Here is a 22707-nt window from a genome sequence, read left to right as displayed (position 1 = left end):
GATTTTCCTGTCAGCGAGCAGGGGGTGGGGCCCGCTCGCCAACACGTAGAATGACGCCCGGTGATGTCAGGTGGAACTCCCGATGTCACCGCGCCCCATTTAAATGTTCCAGTAGGCGGGGGCTCAGCGAAATCAGCTGTGCGCCCGCCGACCTGTCAATGGCCAATTGAAGCCATTGACAGAGTCAATTAAACTAATTAATAGACCGGCCTGTCCAACCTTAAGGCTGTCGGACAGGCCAGGAGCCCCGGCGGGAATTAGAAAAAGCATCATAGCTCATCCACGGGCGGGATGAGGTTTCATGGAGGTTTTTAAAATTATGGGACATGCCCCAACTCATGTGACAGTGTCGCATGAGGGGACGTGTCAGGGAAATTTTATTATTCTATTGTTAGCTTTTTCACATTTAGAGCCGATCTCCCTGAGGCTGCACTTAGCCTCAGGGAGATGAGTGTGCTCTTTAGTGCGCATGTGCGAAGGAGTGCACTCTCGATTTTGGGATCCCCCCACCATCCGCACAAGGAGCGCACAGCTCCCAATCGGGGGCGCTGATCAGAAGCACACCTGCATGTGCCCATCAACCTCCCCCCCAGCCAACAGGGGGAAAGTCCTACCCCAGGTATCAATCTAGTAAATCTGCTCTGAACTGCCTCCAATGCATTTACATCCTTCCTTAAATAAGGAACCAAAACTGCACACTGTATTCGAGGTGCGGTCTCAACAATGCCCTGTATAACTGAAGCATAACTTTATGTTCAATCCCCCTCGTAATAAAGGATAACATTCCATTAGCCTCTTAATTACTTGCTGTACCTGCATGCTAACCTTTTATGACTCATGTACTAGAACACCTAGATCCCTCTGCACCTCGGAATTCTGCAGCCGTTCTCTGTTTAAGTAATACTCTGCCTTTTCATTTTTCATGTCAGAGTGAATAACTTCACATTTTGCCACATTCCATCTGCCAGATCTTTGCCCACTCACTCCACCTATCTATATTTGTCTGCAACCTCCTCATGTCCTCTTCACAACATACTTTCCTACCTATCTTGGTGTCATCTGCAAATTTAGCTCCCATGCCTTTACTCCCCTCATCTAAGTCATTGATGTAAATTGTAAATTGTTGAGACCCCAGCACAGGCCCCTGTGGGACTCCTCTCGTCACATCCTGTTAATCCGAAAAAGACCCATTTATGCCCTCCTGAGGCACCTTTGGTACCACAGACTTGGCTCTTGCTGCACTCCTTTGAGGAGCCATTGCCCTCACCAGTATCCAAAATGGAAATCCGATTAGCAAGCAAGATCGACTTGGGGGACTCCTGCATTACCTGCTTGGTTCCCTTAGACTGCCTGGTGGTCATCCATTCCTTCCCTGCCGGTTTGCTCCTAACCTGTGGTGTGACCACCCCCCTAAACGTGTTATCCACATAGTTTTCTGCCTCACGGATGCACCACAGTGACTCCAGCCCCCGTTTGAGTTCCAAAACAAGGAGTTCAAGCTTATGCAGCAGGTGACACTTCCTACGGGTGTGTTTGTCTGGGACACATGGTGCGTCAATGACTTCCCACATACCACAGAATGTACATTCCACTGGGCCAAGCTGACCTGCTACACTGTAACTTTAAAAACTATTAATTGCAATTAGAGTAAGTGGAATAACTTACCAGTTACTCACCAATCAGCTTCTTACCCTGTATCAAAGTAACAGCCAGCTACTAGAGGCTGAAAAAAGGTAGAAAGAGAAAGGAGCACTTCCCTCCCCAAACTCCCTCACTCACCAAACTCCCACTTTATACTCAGTGCAGACAAAGCAGCATTGAGGAAGGCTTGTTTTTAATTCTCTCTGAAAAACAACTGATTCAAGCTCCTGAAAACCAGCTGAAGCTTCTAATTAACTAGCTGCAGCTGCTCTCAGGGAGCTTGCAATGCCCCTGTTTTAAAAAAGCCAGGGCGTGAATAGAGCTTTCAAAGAGTCAGACACCACGGGTCAAATAGTTTCCTTCCGTAAGGAAATATATTCTATACAAACCATCCCAACCCCTTAGATTCTCTGGAATGGGGCTGAAATCCATGATGTTCTGACTTGAAGGTGAAAGTGCTACCCACTGATTCATGATTGGTATGTAACATGAGGGGTCGTAGATGTTTTAGAGATGTGGTCTGTGACACTTACCGCTTAAGAAAGTTTGGATGGTCGTAGGTGAGGTAACTGCGGCCAATGAACTGCGGGATTTCAATGGCTTCTGTTATAGCTGAAATCACAGGAAGAACTCAGAGTGACTATCTGCAATTCCCACACAAGCCCACAGAGGGCAGCTTAGGCTCACACCAGCAGCCTCAACCCTGGAGAGTCAAACCCTCATTTTGTTGTCTCTCCGTGTCCCTGCCCTCCTCTCCTGGACCAATCTGAATCAGTGACCCTCTCGTACCTCGCCCGGGAGCAGCGCATTGACTCCAGCTGAACACTGGTCAGTGTAAAGCTCCCCGTCTCCCCCGTCCTCCTCCTCTGCCCTTCACCCCCTCACCCTCTCCCTCCCACGCCACACCTACTCCCCTCCCAAAGTGCCCCAACTCCCTCAGCCTCCAGCCCCTCCCCCACCCCCACCCTATCCGACACGCAGGCTCCGAGGGTTAAAGTGTGATGATAAGTTGAACAAACTTGGTTTCCAGACCTTGAGTTCAGGATGTCGGGGGATGATCTGATCGAGGTGTTTAAGATACTCAGGACAGTTGATAGGGCAGGTCGAGAGAAACTATTCCCTCTGGTGGAGTGTAGAGGGTTGGGTGTGGGGGGGGGGGGTCGGCAGTGGGGCAGAGGGTGGTGGGGGGAATCCGGAATAACACCTTAAAATGAGAGGCAGGCTTTTCAGGGGGTGATGTCAGGGAGCACTTCTTCACACAGAGGGGAGAGGAAATCTGGAACTCCCCTCCCCCCGCCCCGCCCCAAATAAACTATGGATGCCATGGGTCAATTGAGAATTTCAAACCTGATACTAGTTTTAGGAATTTAGGGTTACAGAACCAAGGTGGACAAATAGAGTTCAGGTACAGAGGAGCCACAGCTTGAGTAAATGGCAGAACAGGCTCGAGGAGCTGAATGGCCTCCTCCTGTATTTATATTCCTACCAGTGAATTTGAATCATGCTCCTAACTTACTTCTGCCTCAGTAATGGAGGCCCAGTTACCCATAATGCTTAGCTAAGTTGAACATGCTCTATTACCGGCAATGAGCTGAGCGCAGGGTAGCACTCCCTCTAGGGGATGGCTACTACACTTCCACGTGGTGCCTGAGTGACAAAAGGTGTCATAAGATCAAGAGCAGAGGAACTCGAGGGGGCAAATTCAAAATCACTGAAAAATGTCGGGGCTTGTTTCTAGGATGGTTAGGAAAACGCATGCGGACATACGAAATGGGAGCAGAAGTGGACCATTCAGCCCCTCGGGCCTGCTCCATCACTCAATGAGATCATTGCTGGACCTGTCTGTGTTCCAAGTTCCACGTTGCTGTCTAACCCCGGTGACCTTTGATTCCCTCGCCTGACAAGAACCTATCTACCTCTGCCTCAGAAATATTCTATGACCCCGCCCTCCACCACCTTCTGAGGCAGAGAGTTCCAAAGTGGCATGGGATCCTTTGCTCTATAAAAGGGTCAGTGAATACAAAAACTAGGAAGCCAAACTAAACTAAGGCCTCAGATGGTGTAGTGCGTCCAATTCTGGGAACCAGAACGGTACTGGGGATGGGGGACTCGGTTATGTGGAGAGACAGAAGCTGGGTTTGTTCACCTTGACCTGAAACGCGAACTCAGTTCCTCTCCACAGATACTGCCTGACCCATTTCCAGTATCTCCCGTTTTGATGTAGGAGGGTTCAGAAGAACAAAGACTGGTTGGTTGGGTGACCGTCACTGAGAGTCACACGTTGTGGTACACAGGCAGCATCGTTCTGGTCCCTGTTTTAAGCACACCAGCTAGGATGCTAATGGGGCCCTGGGCTTTGGTATATTGACTGGAGGGTTTCCCATTGACAAACACTACCGTGAGGTTCCAGCGAAAGGACGCTAGGCTGGATCCTGGAGTTACTTACTGTTCAGACAATAATTCCCACACTCTGCAGTCCGTATGATGCAAAAGAAAAAAACACAAGACAGATTGTTAGCAGTTAAGAGTTCACATCACACATGTTAAACTTTTGAGGGTGTGAGCAGCAACAAGGGAGATCAGATCTAGAATCGCAGAATGGTTACAGCACAGGAGGCCGTTCAGCCTGTCATGTCTGTGCTGGCCCTCCGAAGGAGCAATTGGCCTACGCCACTCTCCTGCCTTCTCCCCATAACCCTGCACATTCCTCCTCTTCAGATAACAGCCTGATTCCCTTCTGAATGCCTCGACTGACCTGCCTCCCTCACACTCTCAGGCAGTGCACTTCAGATCCTAACCACTCGCTGTCTGAAAAAAGGATTTTCCTCATGTCACTTTTGCTTCTCTTTGCTAATCACTGTAACTCTGCGCCCTCTCGTTCTCCATCCTTCCACCAGTGGGAACAGTTTCTCCCCTATCTACTCTGTCCAGGCCCCTCATGATTTTGAATATCTCTATCAAGCCTCCTCTCAGGGAAACATTTTGACAAAATCAGAATTGAGCAGCAGGATAAGGGTGTTGAAGCGAAGAGCATTAATGAGGTTCAGTGACAATTCAGTGTGTTTCTGGAGACAGACAGGATTGAGGGTTATGAAGTGTAAGCAGTTTGCACTAACACATTAATATCTCCTGTTTCAACACTTTATAACTCTGCATCACCACTTCAACGCCTTCTGCTTAGTTCCTATAACTTAATAAAACTCTGGTTAGGCCACAGCCAGAGTCTTGTGTCCAGATCTGGTCACCACACTTTAGGGAGGATGTCAGGGTCCTTGAGAGGGTCTGGAGGAGATTTGCCAGAATGGTTCTGAGGTTGGGGGTTTAGTCACAAGGTTAGGTTGGAGGATCTCAGTTTGTTCTCCTTGAAGCAAAGGGGGATTGAGGGGAGGTTTGACAGAGGTGTACCAGATTATGACAGGTTTGGATAAGGTAGACATAGAAAATCTGTCCCATTAACTGATGGGAGAAGGACTAGATTTAGGGTTTTGGGCAAGAGATCTAAGGGGTAAATGAGGAAGAAGCTTTCTTTACACAGCGAGTGGTGATGACCTGGGACTCGCTGCCCACAAGGGCGGTGGAAGTGGAGACGACGAATGATTTCAAAGGGAAATTGGATCTTAGGTCCTTTTGGCATTTGAGGGAAATAGACTTGCAGAGCACTGGGGGTAGGGCAGGACAATGAAACTGACTGAATAGCTCCACAGAGAGCCAGCACAAACTTGATGGGCTAAGTGGCCTCCTTCTGTGCTGTAAGGGCTTCGCCTTTGTCACGTAACATCCCTTATTCGGACTGAGCTGAACACTAACACTTTAATATCTCCGGTTGAAGCAGGGTGGGTGGGGTTTTGAGACAGATTGGCCACCTCCAGACTGTGTGGTGGAAAAGACTGGGGGGGGGGTGCTGCTGCTGCTGAACGGCCTCCCCCTGTACCTCTATTCACCTCAGCAACATTTTCCCTGACGATTTCCTACCTTTCTGACACCGCGGCCCATCAAAGCCCAGCGGGCAATCGCACTCGAAGGCATCGTGATGAGGGTGGCAGTTGCCTCCGTTGACACAGGGGTTGTCGACACATGGGTGGGCTGCATTCTCTACGTTCACGCTCGTGCTGAAGTCCTGCTGGAGCTGGACGGTCCGGTCGTTCAGGATTATCTGGCAGAGGGACAATGGGACACAGGGTTTCAGCACGGGAACCTCTGGGACTGGACGATGGAAAAGGGGAAAATGGGAGACTCCCCCGGTGGCGGGGGGGGGTGGGGGGGCACTCGGGAATCGTACCAAGTCTTTGAAGGGGAGAACTCTCCTGAGGGGTCTCAGCAGCAGAGGGCCAAGGCTGGGTCAGGGGTCGGCAGAGGTCGGAGGTGGGAGTGGACAGTCTTAGCGACGGGAAAGATGTGGGGTCAGAGTGTCAGCCCGGGGTCAGGTATGACATCGAGGTTGTAAGCAGTCTGTTTCAAACTCAGGGGCAGGGATGGAATCGGTAAGCAGGGAATGGAGTTTGGGGTGGGAGCTGAAAACAATGGCCTCAGTCTCCCTAATATTCGACTGGAGCAAATTTTTGCTAATCCAGTACTGGACATTGGATAAGCAGTGTGAGAGAGAGTGGGGGGATCGAGAGAGATGATGGTCAGGTGGTGCTTAATGTACTCTGAGTATACACACACACACACGCACACTGATACCCTCAAAACAGAGGCACGTGCACACAACACACACACACACACACACACACACTCACACACACTCACACCACACACTCACACACACACACTCACACACACTCACACCACAAACTCACACACACACACTCACACACACACACTCACACCACACACTCACACACACACACTCACACACACTCACACCACAAACTCACACACACACACTCACACTGATACCCTCAAAACAGAGGCACGTGCACACAACACACACACACACACACACACACTCACACACACTCACAAACACTCACACCACAAACTCACACACACACACTCACACTGATACCCTCAAAACAGAGGCACGTGCACACAACACACACACACACACACACTCACACACACACACCACACACTCACACACACACACTCACACACACACACCACACACTCACACACACACACTCACACACACTCACACCACAAACTCACACACACACACACACACACACACTCACACACACTCACACTACACACTCACACACACACACTCACACACACACACCACACACACACACACACACCACACACTCACACACACACACTCCCACACACTCACACACACACACTCACACACACACACTCACACACACTCACACCACACACTCACACACACACACACACACTCACACCACACACTCACACACACACACACACACACTCACACCACACACTCACACCACACACTCACACACACACACACACACTCACACCACACACTCACACACACACACACACACACTCACACCACACACTCACACCACACACTCACACACACACACACACACACTCACACCACACACTCACACCACACACTCACACACACACACAAGCTCACACCACACACTCACCCACACCCACACACACACACACACACCCACACACACACTCTCTCACACCACACACTCACCCACACACACACACACTCTCTCACACCACACACTCACCCACACACACACACTCACACTCACACACACACAACCACACACTCACCCACACACTCACCCACACACACACACACACTCTCTCACACCACACACTCACCCACACACACACACTCACACTCACACACACACACACACTCACACTCACACACACACACACACTCACACCACACACTCACCCACACACACACACACTCACACCACACACACACACACACACACACACTCTCTCACACCACACACTCACCCACACACACACACTCACCCACACACACACACTCACACTCACACACACACACACACTCACACCACACACTCAACCACACACACACACACACACACACACTCACACTCACACACACACTCACACCACACACTCACCCACACACACACACACACACTCACACCACACACACACACACACTCTCTCACACCACACACTCACCCACACACACACTCACACTCACTCACACACTCACACTCACACACACACACCACACACTTACCCACACACTCACCCACACACACACACACACACTCTCACACCACACACTCACCCACACACACACATTCACACTCACACACACACACACACTCACACCACACACTCACACCACACACTCACCCACACACACACACACACACACTCACACACACACACACATTCACACACTCACACTCACACACACACACACATTCACACACTCACACTCACACACACACACACCCACACATTCACCCACACACTCACACACACACACTCACCCACATACTCAGAACACATGCATGTACGTACACATTTACATGCTCTCCCACACACACACAACATATGCATGGACACACACACTCAACCTGCTCTCACCCCACATACACACATGTCCCAGTGCTGCACTAGACAGGTGACCTGGGGACATTTTCACATCACTGGTACTTCCATCGCCACCCTGGTTAACTCAGCACCGTGTGCACTGAGTGAATTGAGGCTTTGGGGTTCTGTGCTTTTCAGTTAAAGAACCTGGACAGTCCGTTCACCCACAGAGTGTTCCCAGCCCAGTCTCCTCTTCTGGAACTAGTGGTAATTACTCACATTGTTCCTGACAGACTGAATTCTTACATTCTGGATGCTTCCTGTGAAAGGCTGCAACACCTCAGAGTTCTTCCTTATGTTGTCGTAGTCAGGGATTCCTCCAAAGAATATATCGGTGTTACACTTAATCTGTGTGAAAGCTCCCTGTTCGGAAGAGAGAATAGAACAAACATAACTACAGATTGCCCTCACGAGGAGACGCTGCTCTCAATATTGGTAAGGGAGTCCCGAACTCGGTAAGGGACTTATTCACTCCCTCAGTGAGGGACTCATTCCCTCCCTCAGTGAGGGACTCATTCCCTCCCGCAGTGAGGGACTCATTCCCTCCCTCAGTGAGGGACTCATTCCCTCCCTCAGTGAGGGACTCATTCCCTCCCGCAGTGAGGGACTCATTCCCTCCCTCAGTGAGGGACTCATTCCCTCCCTCAGTGAGGGACTCCTTCCCTCCCGCAGTGAGGGACTCCTTCCCTCCCGCAGTGAGGGACTCATTCCCTCCCGCAGTGAGGGACTCCTTCCCTCCCGCAGTGAGGGACTCCTTCCCTCCCTCAGTGAGGGACTCATTCCCTCCCTCAGTGAGGGACTCATTCCCTCCCTCAGTGAGGGACTCATTCCCTCCCTCAGTTAGGGACTCATTTCCTCCCTCAGTAAGGGACTCATTCCCTCCCTCAGTAAGGGACTCATTCCCTCCCTCACTAAGGGATTCATTCCCTCCCTCAGTAAGGGATTCATTCCCTCCCTCAATGAGGGACTCATTCCCTCCCTCAGTAAGGGATTCATTCGCTCCCTCAGTAAGGGATTCATTCCCTCCCTCAGTAAGGGATTCATCTCCTCCCTCAGTAAGACCAGGCAACAAATGTTTTTTTCTCTTCCCAGTTAGTGACCTTTTTGATTACAAATACTGTCTCGTTTGCTCGTTTGCTTAAAACTCAAAATAAGGTCAAAAGGTAATGTCTTAGTGTATCACAACTGATGATTGCTGTTTGTTTAGAATAGCATCGAATAAGTAGAAATTCAGCAGTTTGTAATCACCCTTATGCAATGGTTGTTTCATGGAACTGGGTACAGATGGAAAGCGGGGGCGGTGGGGGGGGTTGTTGCTGAAGCAAGCAGATCTAGGAGGTGATTGACCAAATTTACTGTCGGGATCTTCCTGCGCTCGGGAGGGTTGCTGGGAAGTGAAAATGAGCCAATCATGGACTGTTGCTATCAGAGAAATGAGCCAATCAGCAAGTGCGTGTTTGGGATGATCAAAGCGTTTGATGGGATACACACACACACACACACACACACACACACACACAGAAATTATTTCCTCTGGTTGGAGAGTCCAGAAGAATTGGGCAGAATCTTAAACCGAGAGCCAGGCTCTTCCGGGGTGATGTCAAAGGGCACTTTTACACACAAAGGGGAGAGAAAATCTGGAACTTTCTCCCCCTGAAATCTGTCGAGGCTGAGGGTCAATTGGGGCTTTCTGTTGAGATTGACTGATTTCTGTTGGGTTAGACTATCCACTAATCTGAAGCAAGGGCAGATTAATGGAGTTGAGGTGCTGATCAGACCATCTAACTGGATGATGCTATAGGCCCAAGGGGCCTTCTATTGTCCAGATGACTCTTAAAACCCAAACCCAGTGTCACCTCACCATTAGTTGTCTACTCTCTCCAAGCTCAGTGGCATATAGCAATGTTCTTCACCCCAGGCTCCTGAATACAGCTGAATAGATCACATCGAGCTGAATAGATACAGATACAGACCCAGCTGAATAGATCTAAAGGGGAGGCAGTGCAATAGTGGTATTGTGGTATTGTGACTGACTGGTATTCCAGAGACCCAGAGTAGTGCCCTGGGGACAAGGGTTTGAATCCCACCATGGCAGACAGTAAAAATCTGGAATTAAAAGTCTAATGATGACCATGAAACCATTGTCAATTGTTGTAAAAACCCATCCGGTTCACTAATGCCCTTTAGGGAAGGAAATCTGCTGTCCTTACCCGGTCTGGCTATACGTGACATCAGACCACAGCAATGTGATCGACTCTTAAATGCCCCATGAACAAGGGCAATTAGGGATGGGCAATAAATGCTGGCCTAACCTGCGACGCCCACATCCCATAAACAATTTTTTAAAAAATAGACCTAGCTGACTAGATATGTGTCTGAAAGCAAAGAACTGCTGGAAATCCAAAACAAAAACAGAAACAGTAATACCTGGAAAAACTCAGCAGGTCTGGCAGCAGCGGCAGAGAAGAGCACAGTTGACGTTTCAAGTCCTTATGACCCTTCAACAGTACGAAGTAAAAATAGGAAAGGGGTGCAATATAAGCTGGTTTAAGGGAAGGGGGTGTTGTAGGGACAAGGAGCCAGTGATAGTTGGAGATAACCGAAAGGTGTCACAGACAAAAGGACAAAGAGGTGTTGAAGGTGGTGATATTATCTAAGGAATGTGCTAATTAAGAGTAGAAAGCAGGACAGACAAAGTACAGATAGCTCTAGTGGGGGTGGGGGGAAGGAATACTAAAAGGTAGAGATAAACAATGGATGGAAATACATTTAAAAATAATGGAAATAGGTGGGAAAAAAAATCTATATAAATTATAGGAAAAAACAAAAAGGAGGGGGAAGAAATGGAAAGGGGGTGGGGATGGAGGAGAGAGTTCAAGATCTAAAATTGTTGAACTCAATATTCAGTCCGGAAGGCTGTAAAGTGCCTAGTCGGAAGATGAGGTGCTGTTCCTCCAGTTTGCGTTGAGCTTCACTGGAACAATGCAGCAGGCCAAGGACGGACATGTGGGCATGAGAGCAGGGTGGAGTGTTGAAATGGCAAGCGACAGGGAGGTCTGGGTAATGCTTGTGGGCAGACCGCAGGTGTTCTGCAAAGCGGTAACCTAGACTGCGTTTGGTCTCTCCAATGTAGAGGAAACCACATTGGGAGCAGCGAATGCAGTAGACTAAATTGGGGGAAATGCAAGTGAAATGCTGCTTCACTTGAAAGGAGTGTTTGGGCCCTTGTACGGTGAGGAGAAAGGAAGTGAAGGGGCAGGTGTTGCATCTTCTGCGGTTGCATGGGAAGGTGCCGTGGGAGGGGGTTGAGGTGTAGGGGGTGATGGAGGAGTGGACCAGGGTGTCCCGGAGGGAATGATCCCTACGAAATGCCACTGGGGGGGTGGGGGGGTGGGTTGTTTGAAGGGAAGATGTGTTTGGTGGTGGCATCATGCTAGAGTTGGCGGAAATGGTGGAGGATGATCCTTTGAATGCAGAGGCTGGTGGGGTGATAAGTGAGGACAAGGGGGACCCTATCATGTTTCTGGGAGGGAGGAGAAGGCGTGAGGGTGGATGCGCAGGAGATGGGCCGGACACGGTTGAGGGCCCTGTCAACAACCGTGGGTGGAAAACCCGGTTAAGGAAGAAGGAAGACATGTCAGAGGAGCTGTTTTTGAAAGTGGCATCATCAGAACAGATGCGACGGAGGCGAAGGAACTGAGAGAATGGGATGGAGTCCTTACAGGAAGCGGGGTGTGAGGAGCTGTAGTCGAGGTAGCTGTGGGAGTCGGTAGGCTTGTAATGGATATTGGTGGACAGTCTATCACCAGAAATTGAGGCAGAGAGATCAGGGAAGGGAAGGGAAGTGTCAGAGATGGACCATGTGAAAATGATGGAGGGGTGGAGATTGGAAGCAAAATTAATAAATTTTTTCCGGTCCCGATGTAATAATGAAGCAGCACCAAAGTAATCATCGATGTACCAGAGAAAGAGTTGTGGAAGGAGGCCGGAGTAGGACTGGACCAAGGAATGTTCCACATACCCCATAAAGAGACAGGCATAGCTGGGGCCCATGTGGGTACCCATAGCCACACCTTTTATTTGGAGGAAGTGAGAGGAGTTGAAGGAGAAATTGTTCAGCGTGAGAACAAGTTCAGCCAGACGGAGGAGAGTAGTGGTGGATGGGGATTGTTCGGGCCTCTGTTCGAGGAAGAAGCTAAGGGCCCTCAGACCATCCTGGTGGGGGATGGAGGTGTAGAGGGATTGGACGTCCATGGTGAAGAGGAAGCGGTTGGGGCCAGCAAACTGGAAATTGTTGATGTGATGTAAGGTGTCGGAGGAATCACAGATGTAGGTGGGAAGGGACTGGACAAGGGGAGAGAGAAGGGAGTCAAGATAACGAGAAATGAGTTCTGTGGGGAAGGAGCAAGATGAGACGATCGGTCTTGCGGGGCAGTTCTGTTTGTGGATTTTGGGTAGGAGATAGAAGCGGGCCGTCCGAGCTTGGGCGACTATCAGGTTGGAATCTGTGGGAGGAAGATCTCCAGAGAAGATGAGGTCAGTGACAGTCCTGGAAACAATGGCTTGATGTTCAGTGGTGGGGTCATGGTCCAGGGAGAGGTAGGAGGAAGTGTCTGTGAGTTGAGGCTCAGCCTCTGTGAGGTAGAGGTCAGTGCGCCAGACAACAACAGCACCACCCTTGTCAGCGGGTTTGATGACAATGTCAGGATTGGACCTGAGAGAATGGAGTGCAGTAAGTTCAGAGAGGGACAGGTTAGAATGGGTGAGAGGAGCAGAGAAATTGAGACGACTAATGTCACGCCGACAGTTCTCAATGAAAAGATCAAGAGAAGGTAAGAATCCAGAGGGAGGGGTCCAGGTGGAGGGAGAATATTGGAGATGGGTAAAAGGATCCGTTGAACGGGGAGAGGACTCCTGCCCAAAGAAGTGAGCACGGAGACGAAGGCAACGGAAGATATGTGTCCAGATGGGTGTAAAGTACCAATTGGCTAAGCCACTGTGTCGAGGGATAGTTGAAACTGTCCTACAAGAGGCCTTTGCAAGTTATCCCAACTGGATATAGAAGCTTGTTTTAGTGTTTTTAATTCATTCACAGGATGTGGGTGTCGCGGGCAAGGCCGGTACTAGTGCCTATTCCTAGTTGTCCTGGAGAGGGTGGTCAGCCATCCTCTTGAACACAGCTGAGTGGTCTGCTGGGCCAGTTCAGGAGCTGGCTAAGAGTCAACCTGGAGTCACATATAGGCCGGAAAGAGAAAGGGCAGCAGGCTGCCTTCACCAAGAACATTAGGGCAATCGGGTAGTTACCTGATTAATTTTATTTAAATTCCCTCAGCAGCCATGGTGGGATTTGAACTCCTGTCTCTCGATCATTAATCCACTAACGCAGCCACTGTGCCACCATTCCCCTGGAGTGTGTATATGCTCAGCCATTATGTGTCACTACCGCAACATCTGATATTGTTTATTAAACCTGCCACAAACATTATTCATTAAGAAATTCTTGCTCCACCAATCAGATTCCTCAGTGTTGCTGAGGGGGATCCAAATGGAGGTTATTTCAGAATCCCGTCCTCCTCTCTCAGTTGTCCCTCGGCGAGGGGCTCATTCCCTCCCTCGGTGAGGGGCACATTCCCTCCCTCATTGAGGGGCACATTCCCTCCCTCATAGAGGGGCACATTCCCTCCCTCGTGGAGGGGCATATTCCCTCCCCCGTGGAGGGGCACATTCCCACCCTCGTAGAGGGACACATTCCCTCCCTCGGCGAGGGACTCATTCCCTCCCTCGGCGAGGGGCTCATTCCCTCCCTCGGCGAGGGGCTCATTCCCTCCCTCGGCGAGGGGCTCATTCCCTCCCTCGGCGAGGGGCACATTCCCTCCCTCGGCGAGGGACTCATTCCCTCCCTCGGTATGGGACGCATTCCCTCCCTTGGTATGGAACACATTCCTTCCCTCGGTATGAAACACATTCCCTCCCTCGGTATGGAACACATTCCCTCCCTCGGTATGGAACACATTCCCTCCCTCGGTATGGAACACATTCCCTCCCTCAGTATGGAACACATTCCCTCCCTCGGTATGGGACTCATTCCCTCCCTCAGCGAGGGGCACATTCCCTCCCCCCCTCAGGATCATGGAATTAAGTTTAATTGTCAAACTGCTCTCTTCTCCTCATTCTTCCTGATTCAAAGGTTTTGGGCCTCACCAACCTCTTTGCATCCTCATTGCATTGAACTCAAGACTCATCACTTTATCTCCTGCTCTTATTAATTCAGTCCTATGACCAGCAGCCTCTGACCACCTTCCCTCCCTCCGACTCCATCAACCTGGGTAGGGATGGCTGCTGTATTTCAGAAATAATAGAAGGGTCATTGCATTGTGGAAGCTTTTTACGGATACTGGGAAAAGCTAAGCTTACAATTACTATTTCAAAGTATTATAATTACTTAACATTATTTAGATGACTAACTTCCGCAAATGAGTTAACAGAGAAGCTTGAAGCTGTGTTCACAGTTTTGTGCTAATATTAGACTGGTTAAAGGCCAGGCAACAAATGGTTATTCTCTTCCCAGTTAGTGACCTTTTTGATTACAAATACTGTCTCGTTTGCTTGTTTGCTTAAAACTCAAAATAAGGTCAAAAAGTAATGTCTTAGTGTATCACAACTGATAATTGCTGTTTGTTTAGAATAGCATAGAATAAATAGAAATTCAGCAGTTTGTAATCACCCTTATGCAATGGTTGTTTCATGGAACCGGGTACAGATGGGAGGGGGTGTGTGTTGCCGAAGCAAGCAGATCTAGGGGGTGATTGACCAAATTTACTGTCGGGATCTTCCTGTGCTCGGGAGGGGTGCTGGGAAGTGAAAATGAGCCAATCACGGACTGTTGCTATCGGAGAAATGAGCCAATCAGCAAGTGTGTCCATGGCGAGGCGGGAAGCAGAGGCCTATCTAAGCTCGGTGTTCGTTAAGATCGAGACTGTGGCCCGGCCGGACAGGGGAGGCGGACAGTCTGGTCAGCTATCTGAACGGAGAATGGAGAACGGACAAGGACAGATTGACCACCCATAGAACTATAGAGCACTACAACACAGAAAACAGGCCATTCAGCCCTCCTAGTCTGTGCTGAAATATTATTCCGCTAGTCCCATTGACCTGCAACCAGTCCATAACCCTCCAGACCTCTCCCATCCATGTAACTATCCAATTTATTCTTAAAATTTAAGAGTGAGCCCGCATTTACCATGTCAGATGGTAGCTCATTCCACACTCTCACCCCTCTCTGAGTGAAGAAGTTCCCCCTAATGTTCCCCCAAACCTTTCCCCTTTCACCCTAAAGCCATATCCTCTCGTGTTTATTTCTCCTAATCTAAGTGGAAAGAGCCTACTCACATTTAATCTGTCTATACGCCTCATAATTTTGTAAACTTCTATCAAATCTCCCCTCATCCTTCAACGCTCCAAGGAATAAAGTCCTAACCTGTTTAACCTTTCTCTGTAACTCAATTCCTTAAGACCCGGCAACATCCTGGTAAATCTTCTCTGCACTCTCTCAATCTTACTGATATCCTACCTGTAGTTAGGCGACCAGAACCGCACACAATACTCCAAAGTTGGCCTCACCAATGTCTTATACAACCTCACCATAACATCCCAACTCCTATACTCAATACTTTGATTTATGAATACAACCCTGTATTGATTATAGGAGTTGGAATGTTATGGTGAGATTGTATAAGACATTGGTGAAGCCAACTTTGGAGTATTGTGTGGAGTTCTGGTCTAGCAGGTCACTCCGCTGTGTGCTAGAGGGTAGCTGACCACCCACTCCAGGATCTTCAGGAGTTGATATACAGGGAAAGATTAAACAGGTTAGGACTTTATTGACAGAGTAAATGCGAGTAGGCTCTTTCCACTTGGATTAGGAGAGATAAACACGAGAAGACATGGCTTTAGGGTGAAAGGGGAAAGGTTTAGGGGGAACATTAGGGGGAACTTCTTCACTCGGAGAGTGGTGAGAGTGCGGAACGAGCTACCATCTGACGTGGTAAATGCAGGCTCACTCTTAAGTTTTAAGAATAAATTGGATAGATACATGGATGGGAGAGGTCTGGAGGGTTATGGACTGGGTGCAGGTCAATGGGACTAGCAGAATAATATTTCAGCACAGACCAGAAGGGCCGAAAGGCCTGTTTTCTGTGCTGTAGTGTTCTATGGTTCTATTTCAGGAGCTGGCTAAGAGTCAACCTGGAGTCACATATAGGCCAGAAAGAGAAAGGGCAGCAGGCTGCCTTCACCAAGAACATTAGGGCAATCGGGTAGTTACCTGATTAATTTTATTTAAATTCCCTCAGCAGCCATGGTGGGATTTGAACTCCTGTCTCTCGATCATTAATCCACTAACGCAGCCACTGTGCCACCATTCCCCTGGAGTGTGTATATGCTCAGCCATTATGTGTCACTACCGCAACATCTGATATTGTTTATTAAACCTGCCACAAACATTATTCATTAAGAAATTCTTGCTCCACCAATCAGATTCCTCAGTGTTGCTGAGGGGGATCCAAATGGAGGTTATTTCAGAATCTCGTCCTCCTTCCCCAGTTGAATAGTGATAGCTGGAACTCACCTCCGCCATCCCCTCCACAGGCTGTTGGTCGTCTACCTGCAGGATGCCGTTCTTGGCCGTACGAGACACCTTCACCTCGTGCCAATGGTTCAAGGCAATAGGCTCCTTACTCCTGCAAAATGAAATAGTCCAATCAGCCAGGCAGGAAGTGCATGGGAGAAGGGCCGTGGGCCATCACATGATCATTATCAGATGTGTACCATCGTGTAATAGGCTAGGTGACACACCAGGTATTAAGGGGAAAGGTGGGTGGATGGGGTTGGGTTATATAGGGAGAAGGTAGGGATGAGGGAAACTGTGATAAGGTGGCATTGAGAGATACACAGAGAGGGTGGGATCGAGGGATACGTGGAGAAAGTGGAATTGAGGGATATGGAGAGAAGGTGGGATCGAGGGATATGGGAAAGAGTTGGGATTGGCGAATACAGGAAGAAAGTGGGATGAGGAATACGAGGAGAAGGTAGGATTGAGGGTTATGAGGCGAAGGTGGAATTGAGGGATACAGGGAAAAGGTAGGTTTGAGGCATATGGGGGGAAGGTGGGATTGAGGGTTACGGGGTGAAGGTAGGATTGGGGGATATGGGAAGAAGATAGGATCGAGGGGTGATTTGCTTGAAGTACACAAGATCCTGAACGGCCTTGACAAGGTGGACATTGAAAGTATATTTCTTCTTGTGGGTGAGTCCAGAACTAGGGGACACTGTTTTAAAATTAGGGGTCGCCCTTTTAGGACAGAGATGGGAAGAAATCTTTTCTCTCAGAAGGTTGTGTATCTTTGGAACTCTCTGCCTCAGGAGGCGGTGGAATCAGGTCACTGAATATTTTTAAGGCGGAGGTAGATAGATTCTTGGTAGGTAAGGGAATCAAAGGTTATTAGGGTTAGATGGGAATGTGGAAATCGAAACACAAGGAGATCAGCCATGGTCTTGTTGAATGGTGGACCAGGCTCGAGGGGCTGAATGGCCTACTCCTGTTCCTATTTCATATGTTCATTGATCTTAAGAAGGTGGGATTGAAGGATATGGGGGGAGAGTGGGAATGAGGGAGGGGGGGAATGTGGGATTGAAGGACAGGGCGAAAAGGTGGAATTGAAGTATAGAGGGACGGGGTGGGATTCAGGGATACAGGGAGAAGGCGGGATTGAGGGTTATGAGGAGAAAATGGGCAGGGACATGGTCAAGACTGATTGAGGTTTTAATTTGGACCTGGACCGGGAATGTCAGCAAGGCTATTTGAGCATGGGAGGCATCACAGTTGAGCCCAAATTTCTCCCTTCGTCAAACCCTGGCCTTTTCCTGGCACTGATTACTAATAAGCCCCGGCTGACCATGTTCCTCCCCACCCCTGGGAGTATTGTTGTGCTAACTGGCGTCCCCATTTGGATTAGTAAAGGGCAGATATAGAAGATGGGATTTTGGTGCGCAATATGTTCTTTTATTCATTCATGGAGTGTGAGCTTCACTGGCTGGGCCAGCATTTATTGCCCATCCCTAGTTGCCCTTGAGAAGGTGGTGGTGAGCTGCCTTCTTGAATCGCTGCAGTCCATGTGGTGTAGGTACACCCACAGTACTGTTAGGAAGAGTGTTCCAGGATTTTGACTCAGCGACAGTGAAGGAACGGTGATATATTTCCAAGTCAGGATGGTGAATGACTTGGAGGGGAACTTCCAGGTGGGGGTGTTCCCATCTATCTGCTGCCCTTGTCCTTCTAGATGGTAGTGGTCATGGGTTTGGAAGGTGCTGTCTAAGGAGCCTTGGTGGATTCCTGCAGTGCGTCTTGTAGATGGTACACACTGCTGCTACTGTGCATCGGTGGTGGGTGAAATGAATGTTTGTGGATGTGGTGCCAATCAAATGGGCTGGATGGTGTCAAGCTCCTTGCATGTTGTTGGAACTTCACTCATCCAATGTAGCGAATGTTACTTGCCACTTGTCAGCCCAAGCCCGGATATTGTCCAGGTCTTGCTGCATTTGGACATGGACTGCTCCAATAGCTGAGGAGTCGTGAATGGTGCTGAACATTGTGCAATCATCAGCAAAATTCCCACTTCTGACCATACGATGGAAAGAAGGTCATTGATGAAGCAGCTGAAGATGGTTGGGCCGAGGACACCACCCTGAGGAACTCCTGCAGTGATGTCCTGGAGCTGAGATGACTGACCTCCAACAACCATAACCATCTTCCTTTGTGCTGGGTATGACTCAAACCAGTGGGGAGTTTTCCCCCTGATTCCCATTGACTCCAGTTTTGCTAGGGCTCCTTGATCCTACACTCAGTCAAATGCTGCCTTGATGTCAAGGGCAGTCACTCTCACCTCACCTCAGGAGTTCAGCTCTTTTGTCCATATTTGAACCAAGGCTGTAATGAGGTCAGGAGCTGAGTGGCCCTGGCGGAACCCAAACTGGGCGTCAGTGAGCAGCTTATTGCTAAGCAAGTGCTGCTTGATAGCACTGTTAGGTTAGGTTGGAGAATCTCAGTTTGTTCTCCTTGAAGCTAAGGGGGATTGAGGGGAGATTTGATAGAGGTGTACCAGATTATGACAGGCTTAGATGAGGTGGACGAAGAAAATCTGTTCCCATTGGCTGATTGTACAAGGGTTGGGGGGCACACAGATTTAAGGTTTTTGGCAAGAGGTGCAGAGGGATGTGAGGAGGAATGTTTTACACAGCAAGTGGTGATGACCTGGGACTCGCTGCTCATGAAGGCGATGGAAGCAGAGACAATGAATGATTTCAAAAGGAAATTGGATGGGGGCAATTGAGAGAAATAAACTTGCAGAGCTACCGGGATAGAGCGGGGCAATGGATTGCTCTACAGAGAGCCAGCATGGACTCAGTGGGCTGAATGGCCTCCTTCTGTTTCCTAATGACTGTATGACTCTATGGCAGGTTGGTCAGGTTTTAATCGAATCCTCAGTCTCTGTTCCAACACCCACCTGAACCTGTCAACCTGAAACATTAACTCTCTACCTCTCCCTGCAGATGCTGCCTGACCTGTTGAGTATTTCCAGTATTTTCTGTCTGTAACCATCTGTTGACACCCCGTTCTTCCTTCCCACGCCTATGTAACAACCCATCCTATACTGCACTAGCAACAGCAACTCCAGGTAGGGTGAATTTTAACAGAATTATAGAATGGTTACAGCAGGAGGCCATTCGGCCCATCGTAGTCTGTGCCAGCTGTCTGTGAGCATCCCAGCGAGTCCCGCTCCCCTGTCATCTCCACATAGCCCTGCAATCCTTTTCTTCACATAATTCTGAGAGCCAGGATCGAATCTGCCTCCATCACTCTCTCGGGCAGCCATAATCCAACCGATTATGGTGCAACAGGCTTAAGGGACTGAATGGACTCCACCTGTTCCCAAGAGGAATCAGTAGCTGGATGACATTAGCAGACTTTGGGGGCTATCTGATTAACCCTTTCCTTACAAGGGGTGGGCAGGCGAGACAGCCTTAAAAAACCAAAGGAAGAGGCTTACATTTAAGTAGCGACTCAGCACGTCCCAGAATGCTTTACAGCCAATGAAGCACTTTGGCAGTGTAGTCACTGCTGTCATGTGGGAAACACAGCAGCCAATTTGCACATAGCAAGATCCCACAAACAGCAACATAATAACGACCAGATGAATTGGGTTTTTTTGTGATGTTGGCTGGTTCAGGGATAAATATTGAACAAGACACTGGGAGAACACTTCTGCTCTCCTTTGAATCTGTGCTGTGAAACCTTTTACATCCACCCAAGAAGGCAGGTGGTGCCTTGGCTGAGCAGCTCATTCAAAAGACGGGCACCTCTGACAGTGCAGTGCTCCCTCAGCACTGCGCTGGGAGGGTCAGCCTGGACCACGCGCTCAAGTGACTGGGGCTGGGATTTGAACTCTCGGCCTTCCCTCCCTAACAGCGCGGTGAGTGTACCTACACCACAGGGACTGCAGCGGTTCAAGTAGGCAGCTCACCACCACCTTCTCAAGGGGCAATTAGAGATGGGCAATCAATGCTGGGCCCAGCCAGCGACACCCACGTCCCGTGAACAAATACATTTGATTCAGAGGCAAGGATTCTCAAACATTGAGGACAGCTTGACACTAACCATCTGATTAACACCCTGGGTAGGGAACAGGGGGCGGGGGTGGGGAGGGGGGTTGGGTGGCGGTGGGTGTGGGGGGGGTGGGGGGGGTTTGTGGGTAGCCCGGTGTATGTTTTAAAGTCAAACTCTGACCTGATGGTAGCGGTCCCTGAGCCGCAGTCAAATCGGAACTCCATGTGCCTGTCCACCAGGTTGAGGGAGATGAAATCCTTGCTGGATGTGTCGTAACTATAGAGGACGACCCCACTGCTAGTCTCGGGACGAAAGGTAATCTGGAACTCCATGAAGGAGAGATAATACTGGGGTTCCATGGGCCAGGGCAGGCCAGCATAGGACATCAATGAAGCATTGAACTGTGGGACGACCAGCGTGAACTCTAGACAGAAAGAGTCATTGGATACAAAACAAAGAGCGTGGGGTTGGGTTATAAATTGGGAAGTTTTTGGAACAGAAACGGTTATATATTCAGCCAGAGACATTTAGAATTAGAACTGCACGAGCTGAAAAACTTGGATCCTTTATTACCTCTTCGTAGCAAACTCCCTCTGCTGGTACATGTGTGTATGGTAGCCTCAAGTGAACAAAATGCACAATTGCAATTTTCAATATGCTACATAAATGTGCCCAAGATGGTGAAAATGACTTTGTTTGCTGAGGGACAGCAGATAGTCTTCAATTTGCAGGAATTACACATGGTACTTTCTCCTCTCAGAGATAGGCACAGATGAGGGAGGCCATAGATATCTCTAGCCAAAAGATCTTAAAGGCCCCCCTCTTAACTGCTGTTTAACTAATTCTAGAGGCTTCGCCTCCAGGACAAACGGTGCAGAGGAGATTTACCAGAATGGTATCAGGGATGAGTGAATTCACAGAATCACGGAATTGTTACGGTGCAGAAGGAGGCCATTCAGCCCATCGTGTCTGCACTGGCTGTCTGAGCATTTCAGCTTGGTTCCAATCTCCCGCCTTTTCCCCATAACCCTGCACATTGTTTCTGTTTAGACAATCACCCAGCGCCCTCTCGAATGCCTCAGTCGAGCCTGTTTCCACCGGACTTGCAGGCACGCGCGTCCCAAACCCTAACTAAACGTTGTGTGATAAAGATTTTTCTCGCCTTGCGGTGGTGTGGGGAGATCTGGAGATGCTGGGGTCGCACTCCTTAGCGCAGAGACAGAGGGTTTAATACATGTGTTCAAAACCATGAGGGGTTTTGATAGAGTGGGGAGGGAGAAACCGGCCAAAATTTAACGCCCTCTTCCCTATCGTGTTTGTTGTTGGGGACGGGGTGGGGGGGGTGGGGGGGTGGGGAGCGGGGTGGTGGTGGGGGGGTCGGTGGTGGGGGGGATGCGCTGGTTTGACATGTAATCGGGCCGGAGGGTGGCAGGTGGGGACCTGCTGTGTTACAGCCTCTGTCCGTGATGGGGGTGTGAGGCTCATGGGCAGCTTTCCCACCACCCCACCAACTGAGGCTGCCTAGCTGCCCTTTGAAGGGCCTCACCACCCCAACTCTGGCACTAACCCAGAGGTGGGCAGGGAGTCACCATGCTGGAAGCCCAACAGCACACCCTTACTGCCGCTGACTGTGGGCGTCTGAGGGGAGAGGGGTCCCTCAGTGCCTGATTGAGGAGCGCTGGCGCTTAGAGCCAACCCCCCACCTTGTCCAAGCTGCTGACCACCCCCCCCCCCTTCCCCCCCCACCCCCCCACCCACCCTGACATCACCCACCTGTGGCCTGGGTCCTGGGTGACCCAGGGTCTAGGGCGGCTGCACAGCCGACAGCAGCCACTACCTCCCCACTCCCGACAGGCAGGGTTTCCGCCTGTGGG

At 49.7% G+C, this 22707-nt stretch overlaps 1 protein-coding gene across 1 annotated transcript in view; it reads right to left on the bottom strand.

The window, feature by feature from the left end:
* The window catches only part of LOC121276897 (pikachurin), a 230528-nt gene that overhangs the window by 44080 nt on the left and 163741 nt on the right, over positions 1 to 22707 (bottom strand). Inside the window, exons 16-20 of the mRNA XM_041185517.1 lie at positions 21014 to 21257; positions 16799 to 16910; positions 8419 to 8535; positions 5614 to 5794; positions 2175 to 2253 (exon numbers count right to left, since the gene is read on the bottom strand). Coding sequence (XP_041041451.1) covers positions 2175 to 2253; positions 5614 to 5794; positions 8419 to 8535; positions 16799 to 16910; positions 21014 to 21257 — 733 coding nt within the window. The remainder of the gene's footprint in view (positions 1 to 2174; positions 2254 to 5613; positions 5795 to 8418; positions 8536 to 16798; positions 16911 to 21013; positions 21258 to 22707) is intronic.

The sequence above is a fragment of the Carcharodon carcharias genome, chromosome 4 (assembly GCF_017639515.1).
Source record: "Carcharodon carcharias isolate sCarCar2 chromosome 4, sCarCar2.pri, whole genome shotgun sequence".
In the NCBI taxonomy this organism is placed as follows: Eukaryota; Metazoa; Chordata; class Chondrichthyes; order Lamniformes; family Lamnidae; genus Carcharodon; species Carcharodon carcharias.
The sequence above is the reverse complement of the archived record's forward strand: the minus strand, read 5'-3'. Positions and strand labels throughout refer to the sequence as shown.